Source organism: Lingula anatina, chromosome 10, assembly GCF_051362555.1.
Source record: "Lingula anatina isolate TDL-2025a chromosome 10, LinAna3.0, whole genome shotgun sequence".
Taxonomy (NCBI): Eukaryota; Metazoa; Brachiopoda; class Lingulata; order Lingulida; family Lingulidae; genus Lingula; species Lingula anatina.
The window spans coordinates 11292945-11308179 of NC_141776.1; the positions used below are offsets into that span (position 1 = coordinate 11292945).

Sequence of the window (15235 nt, forward strand, 5' to 3'; positions counted from 1 at the left end):
GATCCGTTGTTTCACTTAAATTCGATGTTTTATAGCATTTTATTAAAAAAAGTACTATGTCTTTAATGTCTAGGAAGTGTCGGCATTTTGTACCTTAATTACTTTTATTTGATGGGTTTAATCGATTTTAGGGTCTAAATCGACAATTGAAAATAGATTTGCAGTATGCTTGGATATAGAAAATGTGACTTTTGGATTCTTTCAAACGGAGATAGGACAAGCTTTACAGGTATTTAACGTGGGTCTACAGTTACTAAAAAATGCGCGTCCCATCGCCAGGAATGCGAGTCCGGATGAGACCATTTTTCTAATTTATATAGAGAAAATATGACCGCCCTGACTTTTTTCTCTCACACCTAAAAAAAAATGTATATATAAAAAAATTCTAAATAAGATTACATGTTCAGATTAACGTTATATGCACAGTTTAAAATTATTTTTAAATTGAATGGATTAAGTATGTATTGTAAAGAAGAGGACTTGCTAAAATTCACATACGAAACATAAAAGGAGGTTGATCGAAAAACTAAGATATTAGAAACCGTAAAAAAGGAATTTATGTATTTATGACACCTCATAGCATACGAGAACATTTATCCGTGCAGAATTCTATACGATTATACCGTAAAAAGAATGCATGTACTGCTAAAATTACTGTAAATGTGGTTATACATGTAGAACTATAGTCCTATCACACCTAAACTTTACGTGTTCTCAATTCATAAGCTCGTATTAGTTATTGAAACGCGCAATTCTGGGTGTTTGTTTAGTTTGGGTCCGGCCTTTAGACATATAAATAATAGGCTATATAATTTTTTTTTGCTATATACGATAAATCGCATAGTTAAGTCGTCTTCTATATGGTGATTAAAAAGCAGATTCAAGAGCTATCTTTTCCTGGTAAAGTACAGATAATAATCATGGCGTGGCTGGATAAAACCAGTGACACTTGCGATCCACTTGAGAATATATTATCATAAATAATCAAAACAGAAACAAATAAGCAACACGTACAACACAAACTGTTTATTGGGAATACATAAATATAGACTAAAATAAGGCTCGGCAAATTGTTAAGCTGGTTAACGATCGGCCATTCCACCATCTGGCCTTTTCATTGAATAAAAACAACGATGATTTCGTTTTACTTTTTAATTTTTTCACTTTTCATACCAATCCCTAACGCATTTTTTTTTTCGAAAACAAAAGTGATTTCCTCAAAATTAGACCCTTGTTGCACTCTACAACAAATGAATCGATTTTGCGTTCCGAATATAAAATGTTGAGATAATTACACACAATATAACACTTTATAAATTTAGACAGTTGTAGAATGTCAACAAAACCAATAATAATAATAATTTAGCTAGATTTCCGCCAGGTTTCAAAACAGCGACTTTATAATAATAATAATAATAATAATAATAATAATAATAATAATAATATTTATTTCTTAAAACTGCACTACACTACCGTCTCAGTGCTGTTTACAGGTAAAATTATCAGGATTACAACTAATTATATATATAATAAATGCTAAGGTTAAAAAAAAATAATTAAAATAATTAATGCTGGTTAAAATAGTAATGGTCTGAACAATAAAACTTTTTTTCTGATAAAATGAGAAAATATTAATTAAAATACTGTGCAAACATAAATACTATCAGTAGTCCGAATGTGTGAGGGTAATTGATTCCATAAAATTGGTGCTGAAACTGAAAATGCCCTGTGGCCGTAGGTTTTTTTTTTTTTTCATTTCTGATAAAACGAGGAGTGGAGGTGGATCTGGTAGACCTGGTGAGACTGGGTGTACTTGGATGTAGCACCGAGTTAAAATATGAGGGGCATTCACCTCTGGTGATTTAAAAAAAAAAAACAACAGTAATTTAAAAACAATTCTCTGTCGTACAGGAAGCCAATGTAGTTCGAATAAAATTGTTTGATCTGAGAGGGGTTTTGGTCAGTAGTCGTGCTGCGGTCAGTAGTCGTGCTGCTAATACTCAAATATTATACTCAAATATTATTAGTTGAATGATGCAAATAGTAAACAATTTTGCTCTTTCCTTTGTGCTGACGATCCACAAATACCAGCTGGCATGCAATGGCGGCAAAACGTGTGTGGCTGAAAACAATGATAATAACAATATGCCATTTATACACTAGAGGAAATGACGTGAAATCACAACGTGAAAATAGCACACAATAAAATAGTTTCAAATAGCAAGATATCAGACTGTCATTAGGGTAGGGTAAATCTCATAGAATAAAGTCGGATTAATAATACAATCAGGTAACTAATGAAGCGGCACTTATCTGTGGGATGCAAGAATTAAAAGTGGCGGATGATATATGCATGTATGAATGTGAAGGAGTATAATCTAAACTTGACATAAGCCACATCATAAGCACAAAGGACTTTTTGACCGATATGCCTCTATAATCACCTGTTTCTCTCTATATTTTTTTAAAGTTATTATTTACCCTACCCTACTGCCATGGTATCCACGCGGCATAAACCAGTTAATAATAAAACAGTTTTGTGCTGTAACTTCAATGTGAGCCATATGACTATACTATGAGAGTCAATGTGCGCAATAGTAATGAAATGAACTCGAAAAAAGTAGCATTTTTAAAAAATGCTAAAAAAAAAAAAAAAAATCAAAATTAGTCTTACACAATTATAGCAGTACAGAAGACTAATATTCAACAAAAAAGACTATAACAAACCTCTACACTTTGTCTTGGATACTATAAGCGTCCTGCGCGTGAAGCTGGTACAGGTAACCTTATAAACCTTGTATTTACAGTCACATTGACAACAAATAATCAACTAGTTCATAGTGCCGATTGACTGAAGTAACTTGATGAGAACAATATTTGTCGCATGACAGAATTAAAATGACCGAAAGTCCGAAACTCTATTACTAGACATTCTACCATTATTGAAATACAACATGACCTAATAATCACCAAATTGTCCTCAATGACCCACGGTAAAGTAACCCCACAATGTGATACCTGGTTTCAATCATTAGATTAATGTTTTTCGATATTTAAAATGCAGTGGTATTTCTATGGATTTAATTAAAAATGTATTAATGGAATTGCTGTGTGGGTATGTTTCACAAAAGTAAGATTATGATAATAGATTATGAGTATAATGAGTATAATGGACTGTTTAAACCGAATTCAAAATTTTCCTTATGACACGCAAAAATATGTTATACAATATCACCTATGCCACACTATAAGCCAAACAGTGCAGGCATTTACATATGTGGCCACGAAAGAACTAGTGGCAGTATCGCGACTGAGAAGATGGAAAACCATCCCGAACACATCGCAGCTTTCGTGGTCGCCGAAGCCGGCTTGGGGGAATGTGAAAAAATGCCTGTTGCAGGCGAGTTGCCCTGTCCAGTGGGGTTATTTGAGAGACATTTTCGCCAGTGGTTATCTCGGATAACGTATATCGGCACATCTGTCCCATTGTACACAATGGCTGGCTTGTTTGCAGCAATCTTGTCCTCAAGTTCGAACAACTTACGGAGTCCTTCATTGTAACTTCTAACATATTCACTAAGCATAAGCGGTATGGAGATTTGAAATATGGTGCTGTTGGTGAATTCTTTGGTCTGTTCACCGGAGAGAGATGTGGTATTCAACAAAGCACATTCAGGCCGCTTATGTCTGTAAATATTCCACTGGATGACATGTAATTCAAGAAGGCGTATTGTTTCTATATCGTCGACCAAATCATAACGAGCAAACGATTCACATTTGGTTGATGCCTGGAAAACATCAACACTTGAAGGAAATCTTAATGCAATGGTAAGAGTATATACCGCATTGAAAAGATGAGAAAACGGTGTCGGACAGTCGTCTCCACCTCTCCTTCCAGGGCAAGCGATCTGAAGGAAAGAATTGCAGTTAGATACAATGCTCATATATCTAGGAAACGTCACTGATTTATGTCTAATCAATGCATAGTGTTGGACTTAATCACAGCAAAACACCGCTTGGTTTATAATTCTAACAAACTTGATTGACTGCAACCTTTATGTTATGTGTATAGCAGTTAATTGTATAGCAATCGTAAAGTTACTCACCAAGTTATCGTTTGGCTGGCAGGGTTTAGTTGAATCTTGTTTATGTGGATCAATATATGCGTAGAAACCCAAAGGTGAGAATCCTCTTGCGTTCAAATCGACTACAATGAAATATGTCAATCAGGCAGTTGTCTCCTTTCAAACTTAAATATATACATTTAGATGCTGAGCATAATACAGGCTATAGACATGTTTTTAAACAGCTTTGACATGGCATTCTCAAGTCTAGATTTAAAATCGTACTTTTTCATGCTTACAAAACCAGAATCAACGATTCGGGTTATAAAAAAAGGCGAAAAGACATTAAGTTATAGAGAAAAAAAGGTTAATCCGTCAACCAGCTTATTGTCAGAAATGGTAATAATAAAATACCCACCATCAGTAGGACACTCCACAACTACTGGAGGCTTCTCAAAGTTGCAGAGCCAGCAGAAATGGCTTTTGGCATAGGTGACGGTGTGTCTGCTTGGTATGATCCGGGTTATGGAATAGTTCGAGTCTTCACACAGGTCCTTATAAGGTGACATGGGGTTACAGTGAGCACCATCGTACCATTGTGCACCCAGCACGTGTCTGTTAAACCTGCCGCCGACACAAGGCCTTCCAGTGAATCCCTCTGGCTCGTGGTGATAAAGAAAGCAATCGGGAGCCTCCTTTACTACATTAAAAACGTCAGTCAAAATGGAAATAGATGCAAAAGCTTCAAAATTTGTCGATAAACACACCACAGATGTTGACCATGGTATGTAGTGGCTCAAACCATGGCAACGGGCGCAAAAGGAATTCTGAAATGTGAGTTCAGATTTGGGATCGGTAACGGGAAAGTGAGTATCAGCTTCAATTATTGATTTTGACGGCCTCTCGCACCTCTCGCGTATTGTATTGTTCGGCCAATTGCTTGGGCAGGATACAACCATCCAGGAGTACTTGCGGGTCATTGTCAGCTTACGGGAATTGAATTCCTTCGAACTTTGTGAACGGCATTCTACGTCATTTGGACCTATGACCAATGTATGCGATGTAGATGACCTATGAGATCTGCGATTTGCTGTTTCAGCGACGTTCTTGCACTCCAACTGAGCGACGGAGCAGCAGTCACCAAAGATGCCACAGATTTCATCGCAGTAGCACGAGATGTAGATTTGGTCAAAATGAAGATCTGTGGCTTCATACTTGACGCAAAAACCTTGGCGTGTGGGGAATGATGGCGTTGTTATGTTATTCAAAGGGTTTGGTGCCATTGCAGGGTTGTCTTTGGAATTTTCTCCGAGACTGATAGGCAGGCTAGACGTCGATGTGCGTGAGCCAATTCGCAAAGCATTCGCTGTTTGGCGATGCCATTCCACTGGTATTCCACTGGTATTCGTGACTGGAGGTGACGAAGACATAACCTGAAGATTTTCTCTGCTAGCATATATCTGGTTGTGTTGGCCAATTACAGCGCAGAGAAAGTAAATGTACAGGATAAGCTGACCGCCCTGCATTGTGCGCTATTTATTCGGTCTTATATCTTCCTCTTGTTTCAATTAACCTGATCCTAAATTAGATATACTTCAACTTAGTATCTCTTCAAATAAACCGCGCACGAAAGTTAAGTGGCTTAAAATAAGCCAAATAAATCTAAATCACTATAAAGATTAATCATGGAGATTTTATACCCATATTTACCGCTCCTCTCTTTGGAGCTTTAAAAATGTAAAGGTTATTTGTGGATAAGAAGCAGACAGACTCCATAGATTGGTAAACCAGGACCATTTGAACGATTTCATATTTAACAAAAAGATCACAAAAGCGAGTGCTCTGCAAAGAATAGGACCCGCCACGTGTCCATATATCTCGCACTGGGCCCTATTATCCGTAATTCATGAGGGGGAGTGCTCAGTTCGCTTTGGAGCGTTTTTACAACAGATGATTCTCGAACTAACTGATCTGTGGACTTAATATGGCCGACCCCACTTAAAAGCAAGCTGCTTGATATCCTGAGCGTCTCTTGGCCACACACACGAGCCGTTAAACATATTAAATCTCGGCTCCGAGGTTCACTTGCTAGACCCCTGCAAGGACGGCGCGTGTGGAGGCAGGGAGACCATTAGGGGATAAGGCGGCTTGCTTTTAAGTGGGTGGGCCATATTTGGTCATATCTGTAAATCTGCTGATCAACCTGTTTAAAATGCGATCTAATTGTTCCCATTGTCCACGAAGGTATGAAGTACAGACTTCACTTTCGATCGGGCGACAAGGTGAAACTCAGATACATATTTGCTGAAAGATTATTTGATAAAGGCTGGCCAGTTTCTCGTTGTAGAATATGTTTGATATACATGTAGCAAAGTCTACTTCTAAACTAGGCTAGACATTTCCGACTCACAATTGTAATAATTAACTCTTACCAGCTTTCACAAGTAGGCTATTTTTTGAAGATTCCCAGTATAACAGGCGTGGTGAGTAGTAGCATGGGTAAAAACGTGCTCAGTTGACAACTAAATTTCTAGTCTTTGAATAAAAAGAAAAAAAAAATAAAAAAAAAACTCGAAATAACATGTTTCCTGTGAGTTTTAAGTAAGACGAACTAAATTCCTACTCGATGTTTTGACGAACATATCTCAAGATTCTCCTGTCCTGCGTTATGTCTTCTACAAAGTTTATTGCAGCAAATACACCAAAACATCCGGTGACAATGTAAATGGCCGCAAACACATTATACAATGATGGATTAAAACAAAATGCAATGCTTAATCTAAGAAAATAAAACTAAAGCAGTGAAAATATATGATGATTTGGTTTCTTGTTTTACGTAAGCTCAGAAACTTCACAGTTGAAAGAATAAACGAAATCTCAGGACATCTCAAAATACGAATATGGATTTGTCAACCTCACGAATATAAGGTGCGTGAAACTTTTGTTTGGATCTGCTGTTTCATTTAAGAGGCTTAATTTGCTGTTGTGAGGAAATGTAATGCACATAGTATTTTTTTAGTATTTCGGGGTTGTGCCAGGGGTATGTTAATGTGTTTCAATTCTTAGTTAATGAGATTTAATCCGAAACTAAGGGAATTTTTCCCATTTTTTCTCTCGTAACGTCTTTTTCCATTACAAAGTCCTCCAGGTCAATTAAAAATACTAAAAATAGAAAAAGGGAAGGGCATTGATCTGATTTGTGTATATGATATGGAATTATCCTAGGTTTTAAATTTCTGTCCTATAAACAGCATTTACTAATTTTGCATTGACTAATAAAAAACAATAAATAACATGTGGTTTTAGATTAAATCAAAGAAATTCTGGGAATATAACTGAACAGTGCTGGAACACATATCACTAGGCCTATTTATTCAAAAATCCTTTCAACTATCGAAACAGTTTCCTGTTCATTCAGGTATTTCTGACCACTATTGTCAGTATCTTAAGCGTCCTCCCTGTATACGTAATATACAGGCATATGTACAAGCCGATACACACTTTGCACCATTCTATCTGTATTCTCTCACAAAAACTTTGAAAGAGCCTGCACACAACATTTACTGCAACTATAAACTTTACAGATACTGGATTCAGTGAATTCATTGAAATGAACTCATGTGTGACATAGTGAGGAATACGGCAGCAAGAGACGGATGAGTAGATTTATGTTGCACAATCAACAAAGAGCATTTATTTACAATGTTGTTGTAATACTGGCATATGCCAAAATAAACTTGAAAAGTTTCTTTTGAGGCACAATTTATGTTAAACGACCTTGAATGTGTAAGCGCCAGCGCACCAATTTACTTGGAGATCTACAAAACCTTTCGATACATCCATAATTTTTTCTGACATCTTGGCTACACGTGTACTAGCACAATACACCTAACAGTCACGTCATGGCACTCTTGTTGGCTATTTTGGATGTAATTTTCAAGTTTGGAATTTTGTGAAAGAGTGTTTCTACTTAAACCTTGACGTGCAGTGTTTAAATTTTTGCCTGGAAAACTTAAAATGGTACTACAATTTTATGTGGGAGTCGAAAAGTTGTAGTTTGCGAAGTCATAGTTTATAGCGGTAATTGGTAAACTTCATTCCCCGTACATCACTGTATTTATGGAGGGAACTTTGAAAACCTATAGTAAGATCCCTATGATTTAGGGACCATTCAGATCGAGAAGAGCCGAGTGCTAGCTAGGCCGCGTCCTAAATGTGGCGGACCTACATGAAAGGAAGACCGCTTAATCCTGTAATGGTCTCTCCGCCTCTCACACGCCTCTCCACGTGCCGTCCCTACAGGGGCACAGTAATTAAATCTCGGCTCAATTCAACCGGTCGAGATTCGACGCGTGGGGAGGCTGGTGAGAGGCGGAGAGACCATTACAGGATTAAGCGGTCTTCCTTTCATGTAGGTCCGCCATATTTAGGTCGCGGCCTAGCTAGCAGCCTGCTCTTCTCGATCTGAATGGTCCCATATACTATTGTCTATATTGAATACTTGGGCACATTTATGCTGATCGTAAGTACTGTTTACTTATAAACAACATCTACGAAAGCAGCCAAATCTGAACTTGGATTCATACTTTTCTTTAACCAGGATTCCTCAAGTTGTTTAACTCATTTCCCCCAAGACTTTTTGAATGATATTAAAATTATGACGGTCTACCCTTACTTGTATCTTACCGAACGTAAATATGCCTTTTAAAAAGTTCTGAATAACTATCAAATCTGTTGCAAATATTTCATTAAAACATTCCTGATATAACTTAAAAGAAGCAATTAACGATAGAAAAAAATCAATGCTAGGAATTTGCATATAAAATCTTTACACCGGAGAAAAAATCAACTTGTCTTTTACCTTGCCTCCAGCTTCCAGAAAACCAACCTGTCCGTCTTCAACCCTCAGTGGCGTGGACCTTCTTTGCAGTTTGAGGGGAGAATCTCAGCTATTTATTGGAAATTTACCCAAATCTATTTACTTGAAATTGCTGGTTGCAATCACAACAAGATACACATAATTACACCTGCTAAATAACTTGTTATACAATAATCCATTCCACATTTCCAATCTTGCGTGCTGCACGTGATGGATCCAGATGATAAAAAATAATGATGATCAAAAGCGAAGATAAGACGAGGTCCAATCACGGAGCAGTCAACTCAACGTGACCAAACAAAAAGAAAAGCCTTTCCAGTGAAAAGCAACTTGTAATTTTTATTTACACCTACGATCATATCTCGGATCCTAGTTGACATGTAGCGAGTTTTTTTTCCTGTTTAATCCGTTGCAGTTTTAATTTTCTAGGTACTATCTGACGAAGAAAAGCATGTGTTTGATTATTTTAAAATTGTTTCATGTCCTTATAAATTCAGGTCTAATCATCAGATTATGTAAAGCCTACATGTTCAAACACTTCATGCTGAGCATACATGTACGTGTTGACTGTTTGTTTAGAGTTTTGTTGTTGTGAAATAAGATGAAAATTAGAATAATAATAATAATAATAATTATTATTATTATTATTATTATTATTATTATTATTATTATTATTATAAACTTTATCTTAAGAAGGTAAAACATGCAAAGTAAACACTCATCTTCCACGTGACCTTCTTTGAGAGATTAGAATAAAATATTGTTTAAAAAGCAAATTTTAAATATTTATAAAAAAAACCTTCCGACCATTGAATTCTTGGGTGGTTTTTATGCAACACTTCACCTATTTCCAACTTGATATTCGCTGGTGAAGACAAATATTATGTAATATCACCACGTCGGCTTCAATTATGATGCCTAGATTTATTTCATCAGTCACGACCAGGTCTGGCACATTTACAACTTATACCTTGAAAATTGCCCCACACACGTTATCGCATGATCTGCGTTTCACACTAAGAGAAAATTGAACGAAAAAACAAGCCTTTTTTTCCTTTTTGTGGGCAGCATGTCAATTATTGTTTTATTGGCGAAATCAAAATCTCGTGTTATTGAAATCTTTGACGTAGTTCACAGATGCTGCTGCTTCCTCGTTGGCTGATTGCACGAAATTCGAAATAGCTAACCGAAGTACGTGGTCTCCACCTAATGGCCCATGATAACGCCCGACTAGTTTGTTATCTGAATCCATCTTGACGGTCTTCTACGAGCACTGTACAACGGCTTAATATGAGAAGGAGCGAAGGAAAGGTGGGAAACAGTGAAGCCCTTTGTTTGCATATGACCATCACATCCAATGTTAATTTGAAATCTACGCCTCTATAACCCTAGGCATATTACGTATATTTCAATAGTAATTCGTTGCAATCAAAATCTGGTGCTTGGTAGTTATTTTAATTTTCTAAACTATCTGGGATCTTTATTCTAAACTATCTGGGATCCTATGAAGCAAGCTCTTTTCCTGTTTAATACGTTGCAGTTTGACCTTTCTAGGCACTATCTTAAAAAAAAACAAAAAAACCCACGTGTTTGATTATTTATAATTGTTTCATTTTCTTATTAATTCAGGTCTTATCATCAGATTTTGTAAAACCCAGCATGTTCAAAGACTTCCCATGTACGCGTTGACTGTTGGTGTGAAGTGCGATGAGAATTGCTGTAGGCCTAATGATAATAATAATAATAATTGTTTTTGTTATTATTATTATTATTATTATTATTATTATTATTATTAAGTTCATCTTAAGAGGGTAAAACATGTTAAGTTTTACCCTCTTAAGATAAAACATTTAAACATGGCTTTCTTTGAGTGGTTAGAATAAATATTGCTTAAATTATAAATTTTAAATGTTTAAAAAATATATATAAAATTATTTTATCACTTCAGTGTAAAGATAACAGTGGTTACATAAGCGATGGTGATAAAACAAATTTTCATACATTTTGGGGGGCATCTTTCGAAACTTTGAACCTTCCTTTGAACCTTTGAATCCTTGGGGGATTTTTTATTGCAACACTTCATTGTTTTCCAACTTGATATTGGCTGATGAAGACAAAATTTATGTTGAACGTCCTAGTTTGTATATGCTTTCTATTATTTATACTTGTATGAAATTAATGTTTTATATTTCCATTATATTCCATTTATATTAGTTGAATGTACAGTACTGCTATTTATATTATACATTATTTATTGTTTTTATGTATTATAAATGAAACAGTGACTTATAAGCTCACTGGGGCTGGGTGCAAAAAGAAAAAAAATGTATCTGTATTACTTGCATTAGAGCACAGGTCACTTAAATAAATAAATAAATAAATAAATAAATAAATAAATAAACAAAACTAAATCGCCTACGTCGTCTTCAACTATTATCTCTGGATCTTTTTCATCACTCACCACCAGGAATCACTGATTAAGAAGCTATACCTTGAAAATAACCGCACAAGCGTTATCGCATGATCTACATTTCATGCTAAGAGAAAATAAAACCCTTACAGCATTTTTGTGGGCAATATTTTCTTAATGGCGAAATCAGCATCTCGTGTTGCTGAAATCTTTGACGTATTTCACAGATGCTGCTGCTTCCTCGTTGGCTGGATTGCACGGAAATCGAAATATCTAACCGAAGTACGTGGCCCATGATAACGCCCGATTATACTATTATCCGAACCCATCTTTAAAGACTTGCGAGAACTTTACAACGGCTTAATATGAGAAGGAGCGAAGGAAACGGGGACACTGAACCCCTTTGCTTGCATGGCCTGCCAGAACACTACACCATATTACACTCGTGTTAATTTGGACTTCAAACACGGGGTTGAAGGTAACACTGTGTTTATACCTCGCCAACTTGTCGTTTTGGTAATGATTTCTTTACTGCAGCCATTAACAGCATCGTTCGACTTTAAGAATGTATGCTTCAGCACACCTTTTTTTCGCTCTTTCTCAGATTTTTCTTTGAAACTTTGTTACATGTACCCACGGTCAGCGCCTGTGAAATCAATTTAACACTGGTCTGTAACGAAAACTATAAAACACATCTGATTTCTAGACTGCCTGGATCTATATCCAAACCAACATACCTCTATATACACACAGCGTTAGAATTGCACCGCCTTTATATATAACGAGTACAAAAAAAAAAAAAAAAAAAAAAAAAAAAAAAAAAAAAAAAAAAGCGAGCTCGCAAATGGGCGATTTTACGAAGATATTATATTATTAAAGCATGATATAACTCTCAGTAGTCTTTACCTTAATAGCTACTGTATTATACACTGTTATGTGTCGGACATAGGCCTACTAATCCCCAATCCACATTAACAATTAATTTTGTATGTCTTAAACCCTGCATTTGCATTGGATCTGTGGAATTAATCATGATCATTGGCATTTCATTTGGTTTCCTACAGAATACTTTTGAAGGGCAGAAACCACTAAATCAGGCGTCTGTAGTTCAGTGAGAGAAAATTAGTGCTTTTTTCCTTTTTTCCTGACATTTTTTGTGTGTTGCTAGGGTTAATTTTGGTATCAACTAGCAGGTTAGGGTGTAAACTACTGCCAGTTTTTTTTTTTCAGGACCAGGCACAGATGCCGTGCAGTCGTGAGACCTCTGGCGGAGGGGGCTACTGACTGTGAGTGGTGCAGTGGTTTGTTTACAAACAGAGGGGTGCACATGTTCAAGTAATGCCGGTAAGAAATAATGTCTGATGACAGTATATTTTTTGCCATTGGGAGTTATGTCAGTGTGTCTGCTGTCCATGGGGATGGGAAATGTTTCATCCATTAATTTTGTTCATGCAGTTTTACAGGCATAAGATAAGAGTTTATTTAGCCAATTATAAAAATCGGAAATCATTTTCCATTGGAGCAATATACAGAGTAAAATAATAAAATAATAAATAAATAAATTAAGAATTTAGCTTTGAGATCAAATTAAAATGCGTCACTGCACTTGGATAAAAGCTGTTTAAAAAGCGTTTACTGCCTTTAAAAGTTAAAAGTCTACTGTTGCTTGGTAAAAAAGTAAAAAGAGAGGATGCAGGATGGAAAGCGTCTTTCATGGTGTTGACAATTCTTTTCTCCATCCTGTCCTTAAAAATATCATCCAGCTTGGGGAGATCTTGTCCGATAATCCTGCTTGCAGTTTTTACAACGTTTGCTAATTTCTTCCTTTCCTCCCCAGCTGTTCCGCTATACCATATTATAATTCCGTACGCTAGAATGCTTTCAATTACACACCTATAAAAATTGACTAAAATAGGCACACTATCAGTAAAAGTTCTCAACGATCTTAAAAAATACAGTCTTTGCCGTGCCTTCTTTACACTCTTTACGGTGTTATCTTTCCAATTCAATTTACTGTTAAGGTGTATACCAAGTAGTTTAAATTCCTCTACCCTACTAACTTCATCATTACCAATGGTGAGTGGTACCTTTACATTCTGATTCCTTCTAAAATCCACTATCATTTCTTTGGTTTTAGCTACGTTCAAGATAAGATCATTACTCTCGCACCAGCTTAACAACGACTCAACAGATTCTCTATATGTACTCTCGTCATTATCAGTGACTAGCCCCACCAGCGTAGTATCGTCCGCAAATTTCATGAGAAAAGTCCCATCGCTTACACTAGTGCAATCGTAAGTAAAAAGGGAGTAAAGACAAGGTGAAAGGACGCATCCCTGTGGTGCACCGGTATTTAAGACTGTTATTTTTGAGCTAAATGAGCCGACTTTAACAGATTGTCTTCTATCTAAAAGAAAGTCTAAAATCCAGTCACAAATAAAAACAGGTAGCTTAAGATGGTTTAAAAGTTTCAAATATAGTTTTTTTGGCACAATTGTGTTAAAAGCTGAACTGTAGTCAATAAATAAAATCCTTGCATAAGAGTTTTTGTTATCTAAGTGTTGTAGTACAGTGTGTAGGCACAGATTAACTGCATCTTCAACATTTCTGTTAGATCGATAAGCGAATTGCAGTGGGTCCAAGGTTTTTGGCACAATTTCTTTAATAAAATTTAAAACTAATTTTTCTAAAATTTTCATGGGCACCGGAGTCAGAGCCACGGGTCTGAGATCGTTTAAGCTGGTAACTCGGTTGGATTTTGGTACCGGTGTCACGTGTACGGTCCGTTCTGCGTGAACCATCCGTCCTGACCGATTGTACACGCAGCAGACGCGTGTATGAACCGTTCCGTGAATGATCCGTTGTTACTCACCTGTACTGTTATATTCGGCTAGTTCATTCCCTACCAAATTATACATTTACTATGATGGGGATAAAGTTCATGTGTTAATTGATAATTTTGATAGAGAATCAGCGTCAAATTACAGCTTGATGCATGGATGAACCTACCATGGACGGGCCGTCGTTATTCAGCTGCTGGCTACCATTTTAGTACTGATTTTACTAGGCTAGTGTGTTGATATGGCCACCTGAGGGAAATCACAGTAGAGGTGAACATCTAAAAGATATGAATACTTCTAAATATTATGTTTGAATTTGCAGTATGTTCTCAACAGCGCATGTTTATTAAAGGCTAAGAATGTATTCATGACTATTGAGACGGACTGTACACGCCAGAAGTCTCTCAGATTTGCCTGCGCTTTGTGCGCATGAGCAGAACGGATTGTTCACGCTCCGAGCGGTACACGCCACACCGGGATGATAGACGCCGTCTTCCAGAGCAATGGTACTTTGCGGATTTGTAGAGACCAGTTGTAGATGACAGTAAAAACGTACGCAAGTTGGTCAGCACAGAGTTTGAGAACACGAGGTGAAATTCCATCTGGCCCAGACGCCTTACGAACATTGAGGCGCATAAATTGCCGTTTTACTTGCCAGGGGTGAATGGTGAGCGGAACTGCTTCAGTATTGTCAGCTTGGGAAGTCGGAGGTAAAACCGTTGTAGAAGAACTATTGTCTTTATCAAAGCGTGCATAAAAGTCATTCAGTTTGTCCGGTAGTGACGCGTCTCCTTTGTCAGCAGAGTGTTTTGAGCCCTTGTAGTTAGTAATTAAGGAGATATTTGACCACAGTTCCCTAGAGTTCTTAGTGTTAAAGCTTTCCTCTATTTTGCTTTTCGTGCATTTCTTAGCTTCTTTGATCGCCTTCTTCAGTTGGAGTTTAGCTCTGCGATAGGTCTCTGGGTCATTCTGTTTTTCGCAGAATGCCTGGTCTTTCTTCTTTATTAGTTGGCGTACGTTCTTATTCATCCATCTCTTGTCA

The 15235-nt window shown here is 36.7% G+C and overlaps 1 protein-coding gene across 1 annotated transcript; it reads right to left on the bottom strand.

Annotated features, from left to right (window-relative positions):
• Positions 1-350: 350 nt before the first annotated feature.
• On the bottom strand, positions 351-6129 carry LOC147759580 (uncharacterized). The gene is made up of 3 exons (XM_086997528.1): positions 4483-6129; positions 4107-4207; positions 351-356 (listed from the first exon to the last, which is right to left on the bottom strand). The coding sequence occupies exons 1-3, from the start codon at positions 5588-5590 to the stop codon at positions 351-353; spliced, it is 1215 nt and encodes a 404-aa protein (XP_086853654.1). The 5' UTR covers positions 5591-6129.
• Positions 6130-15235: the final 9106 nt, after the last annotated feature.